Consider the following 15984-nt stretch of genomic DNA (forward strand, 5'->3'; position numbering starts at 1 on the left):
CATGTACATATATATGTAATACCGTAGGTTGGGATATATTCACAGCTGCTATTACTGACGATTTCTTCCACGACTAGCAATTGCTTAGCAACTTGGTGCTATTTTAATTGAAAATGGTGTAGTATTGAAGCAAAGTACCCTAGGCTGCTGTACTGTTCTTTGGTTGTTGTATTACTAACTCTTGGTCTTTTTGAACTGCTTTAATTAGTTCTTTTCGGAACTACTGTCTTGCTGTATCTTAGAACTTTCCACCCATTCCAATTAGTGTTTATTGACGTGGGTGTGATTATCATCAGCACACGGAAGCAACAATTTGTAGCAAAGAGCTCTGATGTAGAGGCCCATACAAGAAGCTAATGGATAGAGGATGAGTCACTATTGGTGAATGGCTCCACTAAAGCTGCTGAAGAATAGATGAATAGCTGAACACTAAATATGTGGTGTTATTGTCTGAATATTTTTATCACTGCGAATAATTGCAGGCCTCAAATGTATCCTAATAATGTATTAAACAGCTTTGTGTTTGGTTTGATGGTATTTTAAGGCAGTTTGTGATCTACCCAGTAATTTTACTTTTTGTGTTGGTCTTTCTTGTGCATATGCAATGCACCTGTAGTATACAGTAGTGTACAGTAGTATACAGTGGTATACAGTAGTATATAATATTATACAGTATTATACAGTAGTATACTGTAGTATACAGTGGTATACAGTACTATACAGTAGTATACAGTAGGGCTGCGGCGAAGCACGTTATACAGTACTTAAGTACATTACAAGTTCTCTAAAGCTATCATAAGTACAAGTACATTCTTCAATTATGAAGTGGTACTTAAGTCCAAGTACTACTATTTGTCATGTACTTAAGTACAATTCTAAATACACCTTTTAGATCACAATTACTTGTTCTTACTAATAAATTGACTAAGTTTAATTTTATTGACTAAATGAATTATTACATCTGATAAACATTAATTGTTGAATGCATTTATCTTTTAACGAGCATCTTAAAGGCATACAAACCCTCCCAGCTATACTAAAGAGTCTTTCCACGGAGGCAGAGGAGGCTGGCATACTTAAAATGTCTTTGGCCATTTGAGCAACACTAAAACATTCTTTTTCATTATCCTTTTAAAAATTAGTTGGATCTGAATCCATTGGAAGGTAGGAAGCAGATAGGTATTTATCAATAGTTTCTTCCACATCTAAATTTCCATTAGTCATTTCTTTTACCCCTTCCATGAAATTAAACAACAATTTCTCTTTCTTCTTTTCTTGGACAGACATTGTAAATTGCTTGTAGATTCAATTATTGAAAGGTTGGTTGCTGAGATTGGTACTTTGATGCTTCATCTTTTAGCATTGCTTTATACCTCAATTTATCTCTTTTACTTTGACACCATCTGCATGTAAGTTTGAAATGAGGATCAACAATGCTTGCCAGTATGTATGTTTCATTCCCTTTTCATAAAGCATGAAATCCCTTTCTGTAAAGATTCTGTTAGCACTAATACAAAGAGGAGAGATATGTTTATTCTTATGATATTGCAATCCTTTTACATAAGGGACGCAGATGGGACACAGCTAACTTGTACAAAATCTGTTGCCTCTTTAAATGGAGTGAGTATCTTAACAATATCCTTGAGAATATTCCGGTCATGAATAGTAAGTGGTGGAGTACCTTCCAACATTAAAAGCTTGCTGTCATGTATAAAGAACAGGTTTAATCTTTTAATCATTATTAACTGTGAATTCCACCCTGTGGCATTGTCAGCTTGCAGTCTGTTATCTCTCTCAAGTACATCTGTAGCAATGTACAAAGGCAACCAGTTCTGAACATCGTTTGAGCACATTGCTGATTTGACCAATCTTCTTCATTGTATCTTTGATGACACGCTGCAATGTTTGAGTGAAATAGGTGTGGTGTTCAAAAGACGAACCCTCCAAATAATAGCTTGTTGGTTCCAAATGAATCTCATCTTCAGAATCACTGTTACTAGTCTCAACCTGACCTTCTCATTCTTCGTCATATCCAGGCAGGGAAAGGAAAGGTTTTTTATGTTTGATGCGTTGTCTGTCACAACATGCTTAACCTGTTCTGTTATGTGAAATTTTGAATGATTTCATTGAACCAAATGGCAGTGTTTTGAGCAGTGTGTCAACCATGGATTTGATTACATCCAAGCATAATGTGTTGCAACTTCCACTCTGCTGAAAAATAGTGCTCTGTGATTCCAATGAAGGAGCGGATTTGACGAATACTCCAAAGATCTATGGTAAGGTTTATAGCCTTGACAGAACTCAGCTGACTTTTAATCCCAGTACCTGTACTTGAGTACTTACTGTACTGAAGTACAAGCACCATGGTACTTGGCCTCATCCCTGGTATACAGTAGTATACAGTGGTATATAGTAGTATACAGTGGTATACTGTTGTAATTTTCAGACGTAGTGAAGACCATAGCACGCGTTTGCTCTTGATGACGAAAATACTTAACTAGGAACTAATCAACTAAGTATTGTGTATGCAGCACAGAACTTAAAAACAATAAAAAGGATCTATTTTTAGAATCACTAATAGTAACATAACCTAACCTTTAATAATAACATTAACACTAATAATAACTACAATATTAATAATAACTACTTACAATAATATTAAGATTAGTTTACTACCTATACAGTGGTATACAGTAGTATAAAGTAGTAATAGTTCACATGGTCAGCAGCATACAGTAGAATTTGACAGTAGAATGGAGTGAATAATGCCCTTAATGAGCTTATAAAATGAGACTGGCAATATAGATGAATTCGAACAACACAGATAGCCAAGAGAAGCATCCCCCTCCACGTCTGAGAAAATACCTCCCAGTAGAGAGTGGGTTCTTATTCCAATTTGAATAATTTCTGATGACATTGTTCAGTGGAAGATGATATAATAGATTTAAGTCCTGAGTGTTTGTGCTGCACCATCCTATGGAAGAGATGGTTTATTATCGTTTCATCTGTAGATTTAAAGATGCTTCTGGAGAAAGTGATACTGTAGTGTTGCTTGTCATAAATAATTTTAAACAGCTGAATACTATTCTCCCATACAATGTTCAGGGATAATGGAAGACATTTTTTCTGGTTGATGTTAGCAAAGCTATGTAAAATGCAACCGAATAAGGATACAGCCTCTGAGGGAGGCAGTCGACTATTTGAGAGCAACCACTGTTTGATGGTGGCTGTTATTAAAATCAATAGTTATTACTTTTTACAGAAAGAAATATTCAATCATCAAAAATATATTCAATCTGCAGCTTTTACTTGAGGAATGGTCTCCCAGTATCCCTCAACTGAAAAGTACATGTATCTCCTAGCAGATTGAGTTTGGAATGATTTCTGCTGATAAGTCTTGCATTAAAGAACAGTTGAAATGACAACAGACTTCATTGTTGACACGAGGCGATCAACAAGCAAGAATCTAGATCGTTGAATTCATGGTCGGACAATACAACGTCAGGTGTTTGTGACATCTGTACATTACATTAAAGGCCTTAGTGCATAGACACCTCCTTCCATGGTAAATTGCCTTTTAAATACGTCTCCTCGTTCACGATAGAGAGGACAGGGGAGGGGCCAGGACATACTCCTCCGGCTTATTACTATGGACTGGCAGAGAGAGCATACCATGCCTCCTCCTGACTGGAGCTCATTCACCACCATCATAGAGTGGAAGCAGCCACAGACTCAACACTAGATTGCTCATACCGCATCATCCTGTGGTATAAACTCAACATTATCATTCCTCCTGCAGACTTAACTGTGGCTTCATATGTATGCACTAAGACAATGAGTGAGTATATTATTGTAAGAAATTCCTTTTTTCTTGTTGCTGCCCTTTAATGCAATGAACGTCCTGAATAAGGTTTGTGAACTTTAATCTTGCTATGTCCTTGCTAACATCAAATTTCAGCTCACATACTAGCATGTTTCTTTTGTTTTAACTTGCATTATTCTGTAATTGGATCTTAGATCTCCTAGAAATATCCCATTTGCTGCAGAGTATTGTTTAATGTTACATATCTTCTTTTCTTTCTTTCATTGTATATTTATTTGTTGATATTATTTTTTTTAAATGAAAGTGTGTGACAGATTTATTGGTAGATAATGGTAGATTGTCATTCATTGTTTCTTTAAATCCTTCAAGTTTATTTCACCAACATCAATTGTACTATTAAAAATACAAAGCAAGTAGCTTGATGGTTAAACCTTAGTTTACTCCAAACTCACCAACTGAGGAGGAGAGAGGGAGGTCTACAGCACAGTGGCTTCCAGTTCCAGTCTTACAGGCCCCTTTTAGCTGTTCCTGATCACATGCAGTCACTGGCTTGCAGTAGAGCAGTAGAGCATGATGGGGGAACTGGTAGTTTCTCCTCATCATCCTCCTCCTACTGATGGCAAGGCTCTTTCTTAAGAACAATAATGATCCTGAAGAGCTGCTGCAAGATGAGCATCTTCATTTGCTTCCTCCTCCTCCTCTTCGCGTTCCCTCTCTAAGTTGTTGTTGCTTCTGCAGCTACATGTACCTCTACATGTAGCTCTTACTATTCTTGTGTTATCATTTACTGCCTATAATTTGATATTGTAGATGTAGCATGATCTCAGTAATTTATAGCAATCGTTCATCTTTGTAGTTTTGCAGTTTCTGTGTTGTTTTGAGTTTGATCAATTATCTATTAAGAAATTGACATGTTATAGAAAGTATTGTTTCTTTACTGAAAGAGTCATCAGGATGGTCTGTATGACCAGCAGAGCATTTGAGGAGCTTGAGGCTCTCATGACTTCTAGATTGAAGAAGAAGCATATTGAAGCTCTAGATCGATTATATTGTAAAACTTACAGCAGATCTCTATTCTCGCAATAATGAGAGACCCTGCTCAAGAGTTGTCTTTATTATTGATAATAAAAAATAGACCTGCAGCCATAGATGCTTCAGCCTATCAGTGCAGCTCAGCCTGCAGTGGTGTAGGCTGCTAAATGAATTTATTCAAGACAATGTGTTAAATAAATTTGTTAGGCAGCCTATGTCATTTATTGGGCGAAGCCCACTAAGATGAGTAGAGTTTGTTTGTACATAGATACTACATACACACATGGATATGAAACAGGATGCGCTTGATCCTTGGTGCCGGAAGTGACGTTTACAACACATACGCGATTGAAACGTAAGAATCAAGACATCAAGATGGCCTCACGACAGCCAGAAGAAATTAATGCACTGCTGATATTGGACGAAGTTCGTACCATGGAGGAGTTTAAAGTAGACACAACTGTTACCAAAGGCGTCTTAAGCAATATCAAAATGCTAATGCAATTAGAGGGAGATGATAAGAAAAAATTAGAGTCATTTCTTTTGGGCATCAAAAACAAGATAAAAGAGCTGTTATTACCAACAAACTTTATGAAATTCCATCAAAATTTTCATGAATTTAGATCTGAAATTCTGCCTAACATGTTATCTGAGTTGATGGATAGACAAGAAATACCAAATTGTTGCTGTGATGATTATATTCTATGGCAATGTTACATTGAGAAGATATTGGAGAAGGAACTTGCAGTTTCCAAAGTTTCCATTTTGGCAAAGCCTAGAGTCCTTACTCACGTTGAGCAAAATGCTGTGAGATATGTTGCTGGATCAGTGGTGCGTAAGCTCATTACAAAGTATAGACACAACACCATCTTCAAAGAATGCTTAGATGCTTTGTTATTTCAAAAATCAGATGTCACAGTTGATAGTCAAGACTCATCAGAAGATTGGTTAAAAGCAACTGACAGGGGTGGTTTGAAATATGTAACAGACTTGGGTTTTGAGCTATTTGTTGAAGTTGAGATTTTCACCTATCAACAATTATCAAATAAGGAAAATGTAGAGGAAATACATAAATTGGCATGTAAAAATGAAGATATCCTTAGAGTTTGGAGTGAATGTGTAATAGATATTGAAGAGACTGAAGAGATGATGCAATTATTATATGATATTGTTAGAGAATGGGTTAAAATAAGAGGCCACTCCATGGCTAATTATGGCATTGGAAGAGCACAAACGAAGAAAATGTGACACAGCAAAGAAGAAGGCATTACGAAAGGAACTCAAAATGGCAAACTGATTATTTCTATATTGTTATTACTATGTATGTCTTTATTATATTTATTTCAGTTATTTGTTTCTTGCTTTAACTCAATTCATCTATATTCAAAGGAAGTTTTTTTCAAATATTACTACTGGATCCAAATGACAGAGATTTCGTAGTTCTAATGGCCTGAGTATTATGCATGAACTGCTTTGCTGTCGGATTATCTCCCCTTGAAGAGGACAAATGAAAAAAATGTGACACAGCAAAGAAAAAGGCATCATTACGAAACGAAATCAAAATGACAAAACTGATTATTTCTATTGTTATTGCTATTATCTCACTATGCATGACGTTATTAGAATTATTTCAATTATTTGTTTCTTGCTTTTTTCCTTATTGGTTGACTCAATTCATCTACATTCAAGGAAAGTTTCCTCTTTCGAATATTACTACTGGATCCAAATGACAGAGATTTTGTAGTTCTAATGGCCTGAGTATTATGCATGAACTGCTTTGCTGTCGGATTATCTCCCCTGCCACACCGTGCACGTTGCTTTGCAAAAAATATTTCAACTCCATCCTGGTTAAATTTCTCACTTAAGACAAATTTGGCACCTTGTAATGAAAGCAAAAATGGTATCAGTTCTAGAAATGAATAGACTGTTGCAGATAAACATACTTGATAAATTATTGTATTATACCAGTGATTTTTAATCCTTCAATTGTCTGATGTGATAAGGTTAACTTGTTTCTTTCATCACGAGAAAGATCTGTCCTTGTTTGGGCATAATTTTGCCAGCTTTCAAGGTAAGTAAGAAAGTCATTTGCAAGCCACTATATAGTCAAATATTCAGTAACCTATACATGTAGCTGAAAATGAACTTACTTTTAAACGTAAATCATCCTTTGATTTGTATGGCAACATAGCATCATTTCTCTTATCTTCAGCTTCATACAGTTGTCTGGTATTTAGGCAATCAAATAAGTAGTTAAAATATCTGCAAAACTTTTCTGTTTCAGTTGTATCATCATAGATAGATGTATCCTGCTTCTCCTTGGATTTCCTCAAAGTTTTGAACATATCTGCTACAGACTTGCTTAGCACCTAAATTATTAATTTTTAATCATACGTGTAATGATACTGAAGTTAAAACTAACTTGAGCTGCAAGACCAACATTCATGCGAGAGTAAGAAGTGAGTTTGACATGTTCCAATTTCAACTTATTTCCCACATATAGCCCTGAACCTTCCCTACTCCATTCATATAAGTCAATAAGATGTTTCCATAAAATATGTCTTCCATTTATCTGTTTAACAAATTGGTAGAGGTACGTATTACCTAAAATTTTAACGATCATGCCATACTTGTAAATGACGAGTTGCTTTTTTTGACGAATTTTCCCAGCAATTTCTGGTTGTCTTAATGAGGTGGCAAATATCTGACATGAACCAAATATACCTATACATGTATGTACAAAAAATAATTCATAGAAAATTAAGGTATATGTACTTGCTAGGATTGTATATATTTTTGGTCTCAGTATACACAACACCACCTTTCATGTAATCTTCCTTATGTAGTTTAAAGAAGGTCCTGTTGTTGCCAATACCATCAGCTACAACTAGAACCACTTCAAGCCCTATCTCTTTAAGCCTTCTCACAGCAGACCATACAATATGGTATAATTCTTGACCAGATATAGCTAAATAAAAAGGTGATATTACATACACATAATTGTAATACCTACTAGTAGTAGAAAATTGTCCAATTGGATAATTGAGGTTAAAAAAGATACCTTGAACACAAATAGCAAGCATATGTGTCGCTACAACCTCTGATTCAGCTTTGACATCTCCTAATAACTTAGCTTTAAACTTCTTCAATTTTTCATTAATGTCACCAGTGTCAGTGTAGCCAATAATGTTACCTTCAGTACTATCAAACACTAATCCCTCCCTTATTTTCATTTCATCAAAAATCAATGCAATATGTCTATCAATAAAGAAGCTAAAAAATTGAAGTAAAATATTTACTTTTGAGCTTCATTTAGTTCAGAGATTCTATAATCCTGTAGTAGCTGTGTGAATGTCTCACTCTGATAACCCAGCTGTTGTTTGCACCAATTGCTATAATCCCTAAGAGTCCTCTGAGAAGGCAAAATAAGCATCCCGAAGTCTCTGATGACATTATATGTGTTAGGGGAAGATAGCATAATATTGAGACACCACCAAATGAAAAGTGGATGATATCGAGCTGCATTTGGACTACATTTATTAAGTACAGAAACCTATAAATTTACATTTATAATACACATATTATTAATTGAAATAAAAATTACTTGTTGCTCCCAGAAAATTTTTTGAAAGTTATTCTTAGATAGCTTGTTGATAACTACCTGGTTTTTTGAAACTACTGTCATCAAGTCGTTGTGCAAGAGTGAGTCAGTATCAATGCCAGATCTTTTGGTAAATGAATCAAGTTGAGAGGTCAGCTGTCTTTTTTTGTCAGAAAGATTTTTAATCTACCTTCTCAGTGACTTTCTCTGTAGCTTTTGCTGGGGTGTACATATAGATGGAGTCTTAGATAACGGTTGCTTGCTTCTCTCAAAACTAGATACCATAGATCTTAGCCTAGAACGATACTTTGTGCAGACAGAACATCTTCTTCCGTTAACAACCAAGACATGACATGATATGTGACGAACGGTTACCTCAAGATCTGACTTATCTAAGACAGCAACAACTTTCTTTGATACCGACAGTAATTTTCCATTCTTTAGCTCACAAAACTTTACAAATCGACTATCATCATTACTTGGACAAACAGTATTCATCATAATGGATGTAAGGAGGTGAGAAAAATCATGAATTGAAATAATATCAGGAAAAGAAGAAAGAGCAGAGCAGGAGTGTGGCACAGTAAGACCATTCATCTGACAGCACCAAGTATAATCATTATTCACTGTGAGTACTTTTGAGACAGCTACTGGTACAGATGATGAGCTAGTGTTATGCTTTAAATGGAAAACCTGAACTTTTTCGTCCATTGCTGTGACATGCCAATCAGTTAAAGAAGACACCAAACCATAGGCACAAGTAACAAAGGAATGGTCTCCACCCATATCATCTATTGTATCAGTGGCCTATATGAAATGATGTAGAAGCCGGTAAGTATCATGAGTATGTAAACAGGAATACTTACTCTGTCAATACTAGTACATACTGTGGACAAATTATCTACAATGTCATTACAAGAACCATCTCCAATTTCCATACTAGCGGTCTATAAAACACAAAAGCTCACTCTGTACATGTATATGAAATTTACCTTGTCTACTGCTTTCCTGGGTCTTGTATTCTTCTTTAAAACCCCAATCCTTTTCTTGCTTCTTTTACCAGGCATCGTTTGAAAAATTAATTATGTCTAACCACACCTACATGATACAATCACGATACTAAAATAGCCATTACTTTTAAACTTGGCTCAAGAAAAATAAAAAAACACATGCAGTCTATGTAACAGATCTCAATGTATGTATATCAAGTAACAAAATGTTCCTGTATTACATGTAGAACCCAAAAACGTGGCTACAAAAAGCACACAAAAGAATAGTAAAAGGTCATTATTTCTGTGATTTCTTTGTATATTCATACCTAACTAGATACAGTCCATGTAAAATCCTATACTCTATTTTAATCTCAAAATTTACTGGCTAACTATGTTCGAGAGTCCAAAAAAGGTGGTTACAAACAATCTGAATGACTGTCTAAAAGCCTTCATAGGCTCTACAGAAAAGGCTGTTTAAAGTAATGATGGTTAAATACATGTTATAACATGATATAAACCAAGGGCATAGGGAGAAAAAAAGGGAGGGGTAGACTATGAGGGGAAAGGGGCGCGCGAAGCGCGCCGCCGATTTGGCCATACCCACTTTACAGCCGCAAAATGGGCGTGTTCTCGCAAAGATGGAGTGTTCTTCACACTCAGACTCCGATGAGGAATCAGGCAAGACTCAAGGTAGCGGCAAAATCATCATTTACAAGATCATCATCTTCAATCTCCTCATGCTCGTCTTCAGTACAAATATGGCTTGGGTTGACTACTAATTATACTCAACTAAAATTTGCATAAAAATTAACAAAGCTTTTGTTTCTTTGCAGCTGACATTGTGATAATGTGATGGCTTCACTTTTTATTAAGCTAGCTAATTAATTAAGTTAATTAATTATGTAAAGACTCCACCTTAATAATAATTGTGCTAAAATGGCTGCTTTTCTTTTCTTTCTCCTGTCTCTGTTTGCCTGTGTCAAAAGTGACTGAGTGAGTAACTGCCAGTTGAGACAGCTACCCTAAACTTTTATAATCTTTGATCATAGGTGACTAAGGCAGAAACTCAATATAGGTAAAGTACTAAACTTCAATAAAATTCTGACTTCTGAACTTTAGGGTAGGCTATAGCCTACCCTAGCCTTATGCTAGCTACGCCCTTGATATAAACAACAAATAATTACCTGTTTCAAGTAATAGAGCAGCTTTTAACAAAAAATAATAAAAAACCAGCTTCACAAGCGCCAAGGATCAAGCTCCGCTAAGTATGACGTTCAAGGTAAAACTTCAAAGAGTTAATTGGAAGCCGACTTCCTGTTTCATATCCATGTGTGTATGTAGTATCTATGGTTTGTATGTATGTATGTCTGTACACGTACATATTCCGTATCTCCTTTATATATCCGCACATGCCTAGCAGTGCAATAGATTCTTAATTTCAATATTTCATTGAAAGTGGGAGTGGCCGAAAGAAAATAAAATGGCGATCAGCACACGGGAATCAGAAGTCATGATTTTCCTACTTCCTAGCAAGAAGATAAGGCAAAAACACCGTCCAAAGACTTCTCCAACTGCTTGAAAAGGTTACAGGTGCAATTAAGTAACTATGAAACTCCTTTTGTTGAGATAAACTATGAAAATCAAACAAATGTCACCTTTGTCACTGACTGCACTAAACTGGCCAGCCTTTTTATATCTTATGGCTATTTTAAAGTCAGTGTAGCAAGGCTTAAAGTAAAGAACAAGTCAGGAGTTTTCTAGCAGCAACATAAGGTAGAGATTCTGCTTTTTTCCCAGCTAATAATCTACGAGGCTGAGCCCTTTAATGTTTTACATTGTTTCTAGTTATTAGTATTATGAGTTATTTTAATGAAAGTCAGTGTTTGTGTGGCAGTATTTGTTTTGTGTAAATTTTCAAATTTATGATTATAAAACATTGTATCACTGATGCATTGACTGACTATATGACATTGACTACTGCAGAGGAAAGAGTACTGAGGGGAACCATCTGCTCCTGCTAGTGGAGGATCCTCTTCTGCAGAGGGAACTTTAACTCCTCTGGGTTATGAAGCCATTGCTTGTGCCACTAAATTTTATACACTTCACCTAAATGGTGTGTGACACGAGTAAGGATTAAATAGCATTGTGCCATTGGAAGTCTTTCATTACTTTAATCACAAACTGCTTAAGGCACCATGAAAACAGACACTTGCAAAGGCTCTATAATAATTGCTTGGTCAAAGGAAAGCCTAGGCGGCCCTGGATCTATCCTTTGTGCAAGCTTTTATTCTGGAGCCTTGAGGAAGTTGTCATTTTGTTCCGAGCAGCCGTTAATGAACACGTTATATTCATTATTACATCTATTTGTGAAATATATGTTGTTTGGTACATTGAACTCACAGGCTTTGCTTAAAAGCTGGTCATAGGTTGCCAGCCCCTGCCCCTGTGTCTCTAAGCAATATACATTGTTAATGACTATCAAATTGTTGATATGCTGATGAGAATTAAATTCAAAAATTAAAGATAATCTGTATTTCAAGCTGATCCAAAATAATCCAATAATCCCTGAGGCTGAAGAAATAGAAGACCCATGAGAGTGGTTCCTCCACTTCACCTGTTAACTCCCGGCTAAGTTTTGGCCACCTCTATAGCTACCATCATTCCTCACCAGTTGACACAGCCAGTTGCCACTTTGGACTTGTATAATTGCTAGGCCAGAGATTTGGTAGACAACAAAGTGGATATGTTAAATCAGCTTTCATTCTTTTGTAGATGTCATTGTCATTAACTAAATATAGCACCACTGCAACTGTACTGCTCAAACTAGAATCTTTATTGTTATCAAGTTTAAGGGTTTTTTCTTTCTTCACTTGATGCAAAGTAGTCAGAACTCCATCATTTGTGAACATTTTATCCAGTCTGGTGAGAAGTAGAGGGGTGGCTATTGAGAATCAGCACTACAATAGTGATTATCTAGAGTTGCTGCACGTAGTAAGATTAGCAGAGATCAAGTTAAGATACTTTTACAACAAAAAGAGAATGAAAATGCTCTAAGATTACAGAACTTAAATACAAAAACATAACAAAGAAATAAGGACACTATTCTACACAGGAACTAACAAAGAGTCCGTATGGACTAGACAAGTGAGTCCTCATGAGCTGGACAGAGCTATCCAGCTCATTGTACGTTACACCAAAGAGGGCACAAGGCCATAGGAACATGAGATCATACATTACTTAAAAGCATATGTTTACGTAAATTCTAATTAACACAAAATACACATATGTCATACATATTACAACACATTTAGCATGTACTAGTTGTAGTATATTATTATTGAAGGCATTAGAAGAGTATGGTATTGATACAATAACATTAGATTATGAGGGTCGTTCTGCGGTACATTATGCAGCGCTTTATCAGGTTCACCTACTCTACTCAGTTATACTGTATCTCTGTGCATGCCCAGTACAAAATGTGCCAGGATGACTCTTGATAATTCCAAGATCAATTCTTCGTAATCTTCTATACTCTTTGCCAAAATAGTTAAGCCTTCAACTTATCATAAACAAAAAGAAATAGCCCCAATTAATATGCAATACATATATCATAACTCATTGTATTAATGAATGTGCATTTCTTCATAGAATTCTGATTTGTATAACTACTGACAAATCAGAATAGTTGTAGAGATTTCCCACCTGTCTACATGAACCATGGACCATTAAGTACAAACCTAACAACCTTTTGTTTTTTTGTATTAACTGTGGTGGTTGCATACAATGAATGTGGTTTGTGTGGGGCAGTTTTTAGATTTGTACATGTACAATTTGGGAGTAATGTTTTCATACACATAATATCCTTCCTCCCTTATCTCAAGTTGATCTGTAGTAAGTGCTATTGTATCATCAGTTCATCAGTTCATCCATAAGATAGTAAATATACTATCTATGATTCACCTAACAACACATCCAAAATATCTCAATATACTCAACTAGTGAATTAGTTATGTCTGACATCAATGCATCCTTGACAATTAGGTCCTAGATAAGGAGAGATATAAACTAGAAGAAGACAGGAGCAGTCTGGTATTTCTAATCATACATACCAGAAATTATTTAAAATCACAGCTATATTACAAGTTGACTACTCTACAGTGTAATTATTGATTTCCATATTTGGAGAGTTTGAGCTATTATAAGAGAGCTAATGTTGCCTCAGCAAGTATACTGTAACTTTAGTAAAGGCAAGAGTATGTCTCTCCTGTTAGTGGTTGTTCTCTTATTCTTCAGTAGCTCCTGCAGTGTCTCCTCTCATCAGTATTATGTGTCTAATGACTGTAGTTCAGTTACTCAGTCACCTTGTAATCCTTTATCAGTGTATGCTGGGGATATGTCTCAATACAATAACAGCATCTTCTACTTCATTGGAACCAGTGACATTAACGATGATGTCAACATGACTGCAGTAAGGAATGTTACTCTACATGGACTGGATAAGGCTTGTCTTATTAGTAGCAGGAGTAATAAAAAGTCTATTCTCATCTATAACAGCAGTCATGTCATTATTTCCAACATGTTCTTCAATAATCTTCAAGTCATTGCTAGATCATCTAACAATATGACAATAAGTAACTCTTTATTTAATGGAACAAAATCTGTGAGTGTATTGTTTTTTATAAAATTAAACAATACCTTTGATGTTAAGGTATCATCCTCAGTTTTCTATTATTATGGTTTAGTTATTACGTACAAGCCTCTTCCAGTATGTAGCACTGAACTACCTCACTACTCACTAATACTGACTAATGTCACATTATTTAATTACAGTTGGATGGTATTATCTACTTATCATGGTACTTCATACAATCTGTCAGCCATCTTTCATAACTATTATAATATACTTCATAGTTATTCTACTTTTGTTTTGGGTAATAGCCTTTTGTCTTTTTATATTAAGAATGCATCATTTCGATCACAACTTAGTCCTATCTACCCCCTTTTTATTAAATTTAAGGAAAACCTAAAATCAGTTGAGTGCATGTTTCCTGGGATTCAATTAGTTTCTACTTTTGTAATTGAGGACAGTCAATTTTGCAATAATTGGCTTGGACCTGCAATAATGAAAGATGCCTACTTACCTCGAACACTTAGCAATCACTTATTTATCATTATTATGAAGTCATGTTTCATATCTAACAACACAAGGACAGGCTTATTCATTGATCAAAAACTGATGACATTGGTCCAAATCAATATAATAGATACTGAATTTATTGGAAATAGAGCAAATGTGATATCAAACAGTGATGCTATTTGTCTCAGTAATGTTACTGTTGCTAACAGTACCTCAACAGGATTGTTACTTAGCTTATCATTAGTAACAATTGAGAATAAATTAACATTTAAACACAATACTGGAGTAGTTGGAGGAGGATTAGCAATAAATGACTCATCGCAACTGGTACTAACATCATCAGCTAACTTGGAGTTTATTGATAATCATGCTTCTTATAAAGGAGGAGGGATATACGTTGAGGAGACATCAAATAGTGGCATAACATTAGAAGCATCAAATATACCTCTTACATTAATAAATAACACTGCTGGAATACTTGGTGATGATATATATGGATATACATATAATCATGGAAACCATCAATTCAACTTGACAAATCCAAACATTAGCTCAACAGGTAATGTACAGGAAATATATTATTGCATTGTTAATAAAAATGCAAGTTACAAACAAATTTATCCAGGTCAAGCACTAAAGTTTCATATGGCTTTGTTTGGTTATGATTACTTTGGATCACTAAATGTCACTGATGGTATATTGGAAATACGTGATGGACTCACTCCAGACAGTGCTTATACAGTCGATCATGTGTATGCTAGATCGAAGCCTGATTCTAATTGTTCACTGGTTGAATACAAACCAAACCATGCTCCTGGTCATGTAAAACATACCCTGCTATTTGTTACTGAAATATTCTATTCCATTTATTGGGATTATATTGTTAATGAATGTCCCATTGGTTTTAGTGTAGATAGCTTACAAGGTAGATTTATCTGTTCTTGCAGTCAAAGTGTTTCAAAAGAGAATGTGACGTGTAATATAACTAGTCTAAACATTACACACAATGGTCTACTTTGGATTGGAACATATGATACCAGTACAACTTTCAATGCTAATGCCACCAATCCTAATGCATGCATTATCAATGAAGACTGTCTCCTCTATTGTTCTCCTAATCCTGTTACCTTCAAGTTGAATGACACTGATACTCAATGTGTGGATAATAGAGGACAGAGAATGTGTGGATCATGTAGAGAGGGATACAGTTTACTAATGGGATCAAATAAGTGTGGACAGTGTCATGATAATTACATGGTAGTAGCTTGGATTGCTCTGTTTGCAGTGATGGGTGTACTACTTGTGGTTCTACTCATTGCTCTCAATTTAACAGTATCTGTGGGTACACTCAATGGTCTATTGTTTTATGCTAACATTGTCCAGTTATACAAGCCAGTCT

General features: G+C 35.4%; 2 protein-coding genes and 1 long non-coding RNA gene across 3 annotated transcripts in view; 1 reads left to right on the plus strand and 2 right to left on the minus strand.

Annotated features, from left to right (window-relative positions):
* The window catches only part of LOC109585359 (uncharacterized), a 10473-nt gene extending 2719 nt beyond the window's left edge, over positions 1–7754 (plus strand). The window contains exon 4 of the long non-coding RNA XR_002186451.1: positions 7702–7754. This is a non-coding gene — a long non-coding RNA (uncharacterized LOC109585359). The remainder of the gene's footprint in view (positions 1–7701) is intronic.
* Positions 5811–7421, minus strand: LOC109585358 (uncharacterized). The gene is made up of 4 exons (XM_020001400.1): positions 7278–7421; positions 7006–7224; positions 6821–6953; positions 5811–6779 (listed from the first exon to the last, which is right to left on the minus strand). The coding sequence occupies exons 1-4, from the start codon at positions 7299–7301 to the stop codon at positions 6490–6492; spliced, it is 666 nt and encodes a 221-aa protein (XP_019856959.1). The 5' UTR covers positions 7302–7421; the 3' UTR covers positions 5811–6489.
* Positions 7734–9941, minus strand: LOC109585357 (uncharacterized). The gene is made up of 5 exons (XM_020001399.1): positions 9449–9941; positions 9323–9403; positions 8155–9263; positions 7869–8113; positions 7734–7823 (listed from the first exon to the last, which is right to left on the minus strand). The coding sequence occupies exons 1-3, from the start codon at positions 9521–9523 to the stop codon at positions 8643–8645; spliced, it is 777 nt and encodes a 258-aa protein (XP_019856958.1). The 5' UTR covers positions 9524–9941; the 3' UTR covers positions 7734–7823; positions 7869–8113; positions 8155–8642.
* Between the last annotated feature and the right edge of the window lie 6043 nt (positions 9942–15984).

Source organism: Amphimedon queenslandica, unplaced genomic scaffold (genome assembly GCF_000090795.2).
Source record: "Amphimedon queenslandica unplaced genomic scaffold, v1.1 AMPQUscaffold_13078, whole genome shotgun sequence".
NCBI lineage: Eukaryota > Metazoa > Porifera > Demospongiae > Haplosclerida > Niphatidae > Amphimedon > Amphimedon queenslandica.

Coding starts and splice junctions, on each gene's coding strand:
- LOC109585358 (XM_020001400.1), bottom strand. CDS start 7,301: ATGAATGTTGGTCTTGCAGCTCAA. Junction 7,225..7,277: donor ATGTTGGTCTTGCAGCTCAA/GTTAGTTTTAAC, acceptor TTAATAATTTAG/GTGCTAAGCAAGTCTGTAGC. Junction 6,954..7,005: donor AGGATGATTTACGTTTAAAA/GTAAGTTCATTT, acceptor TTGACTATATAG/TGGCTTGCAAATGACTTTCT.
- LOC109585357 (XM_020001399.1), bottom strand. CDS start 9,523: ATGCCTGGTAAAAGAAGCAAGAAAAGGATTGGGGTTTTAAAGAAGAAT. Junction 9,404..9,448: donor CCAGGAAAGCAGTAGACAAG/GTAAATTTCATA, acceptor TGTGTTTTATAG/ACCGCTAGTATGGAAATTGG. Junction 9,264..9,322: donor TATGTACTAGTATTGACAGA/GTAAGTATTCCT, acceptor CATTTCATATAG/GCCACTGATACAATAGATGA.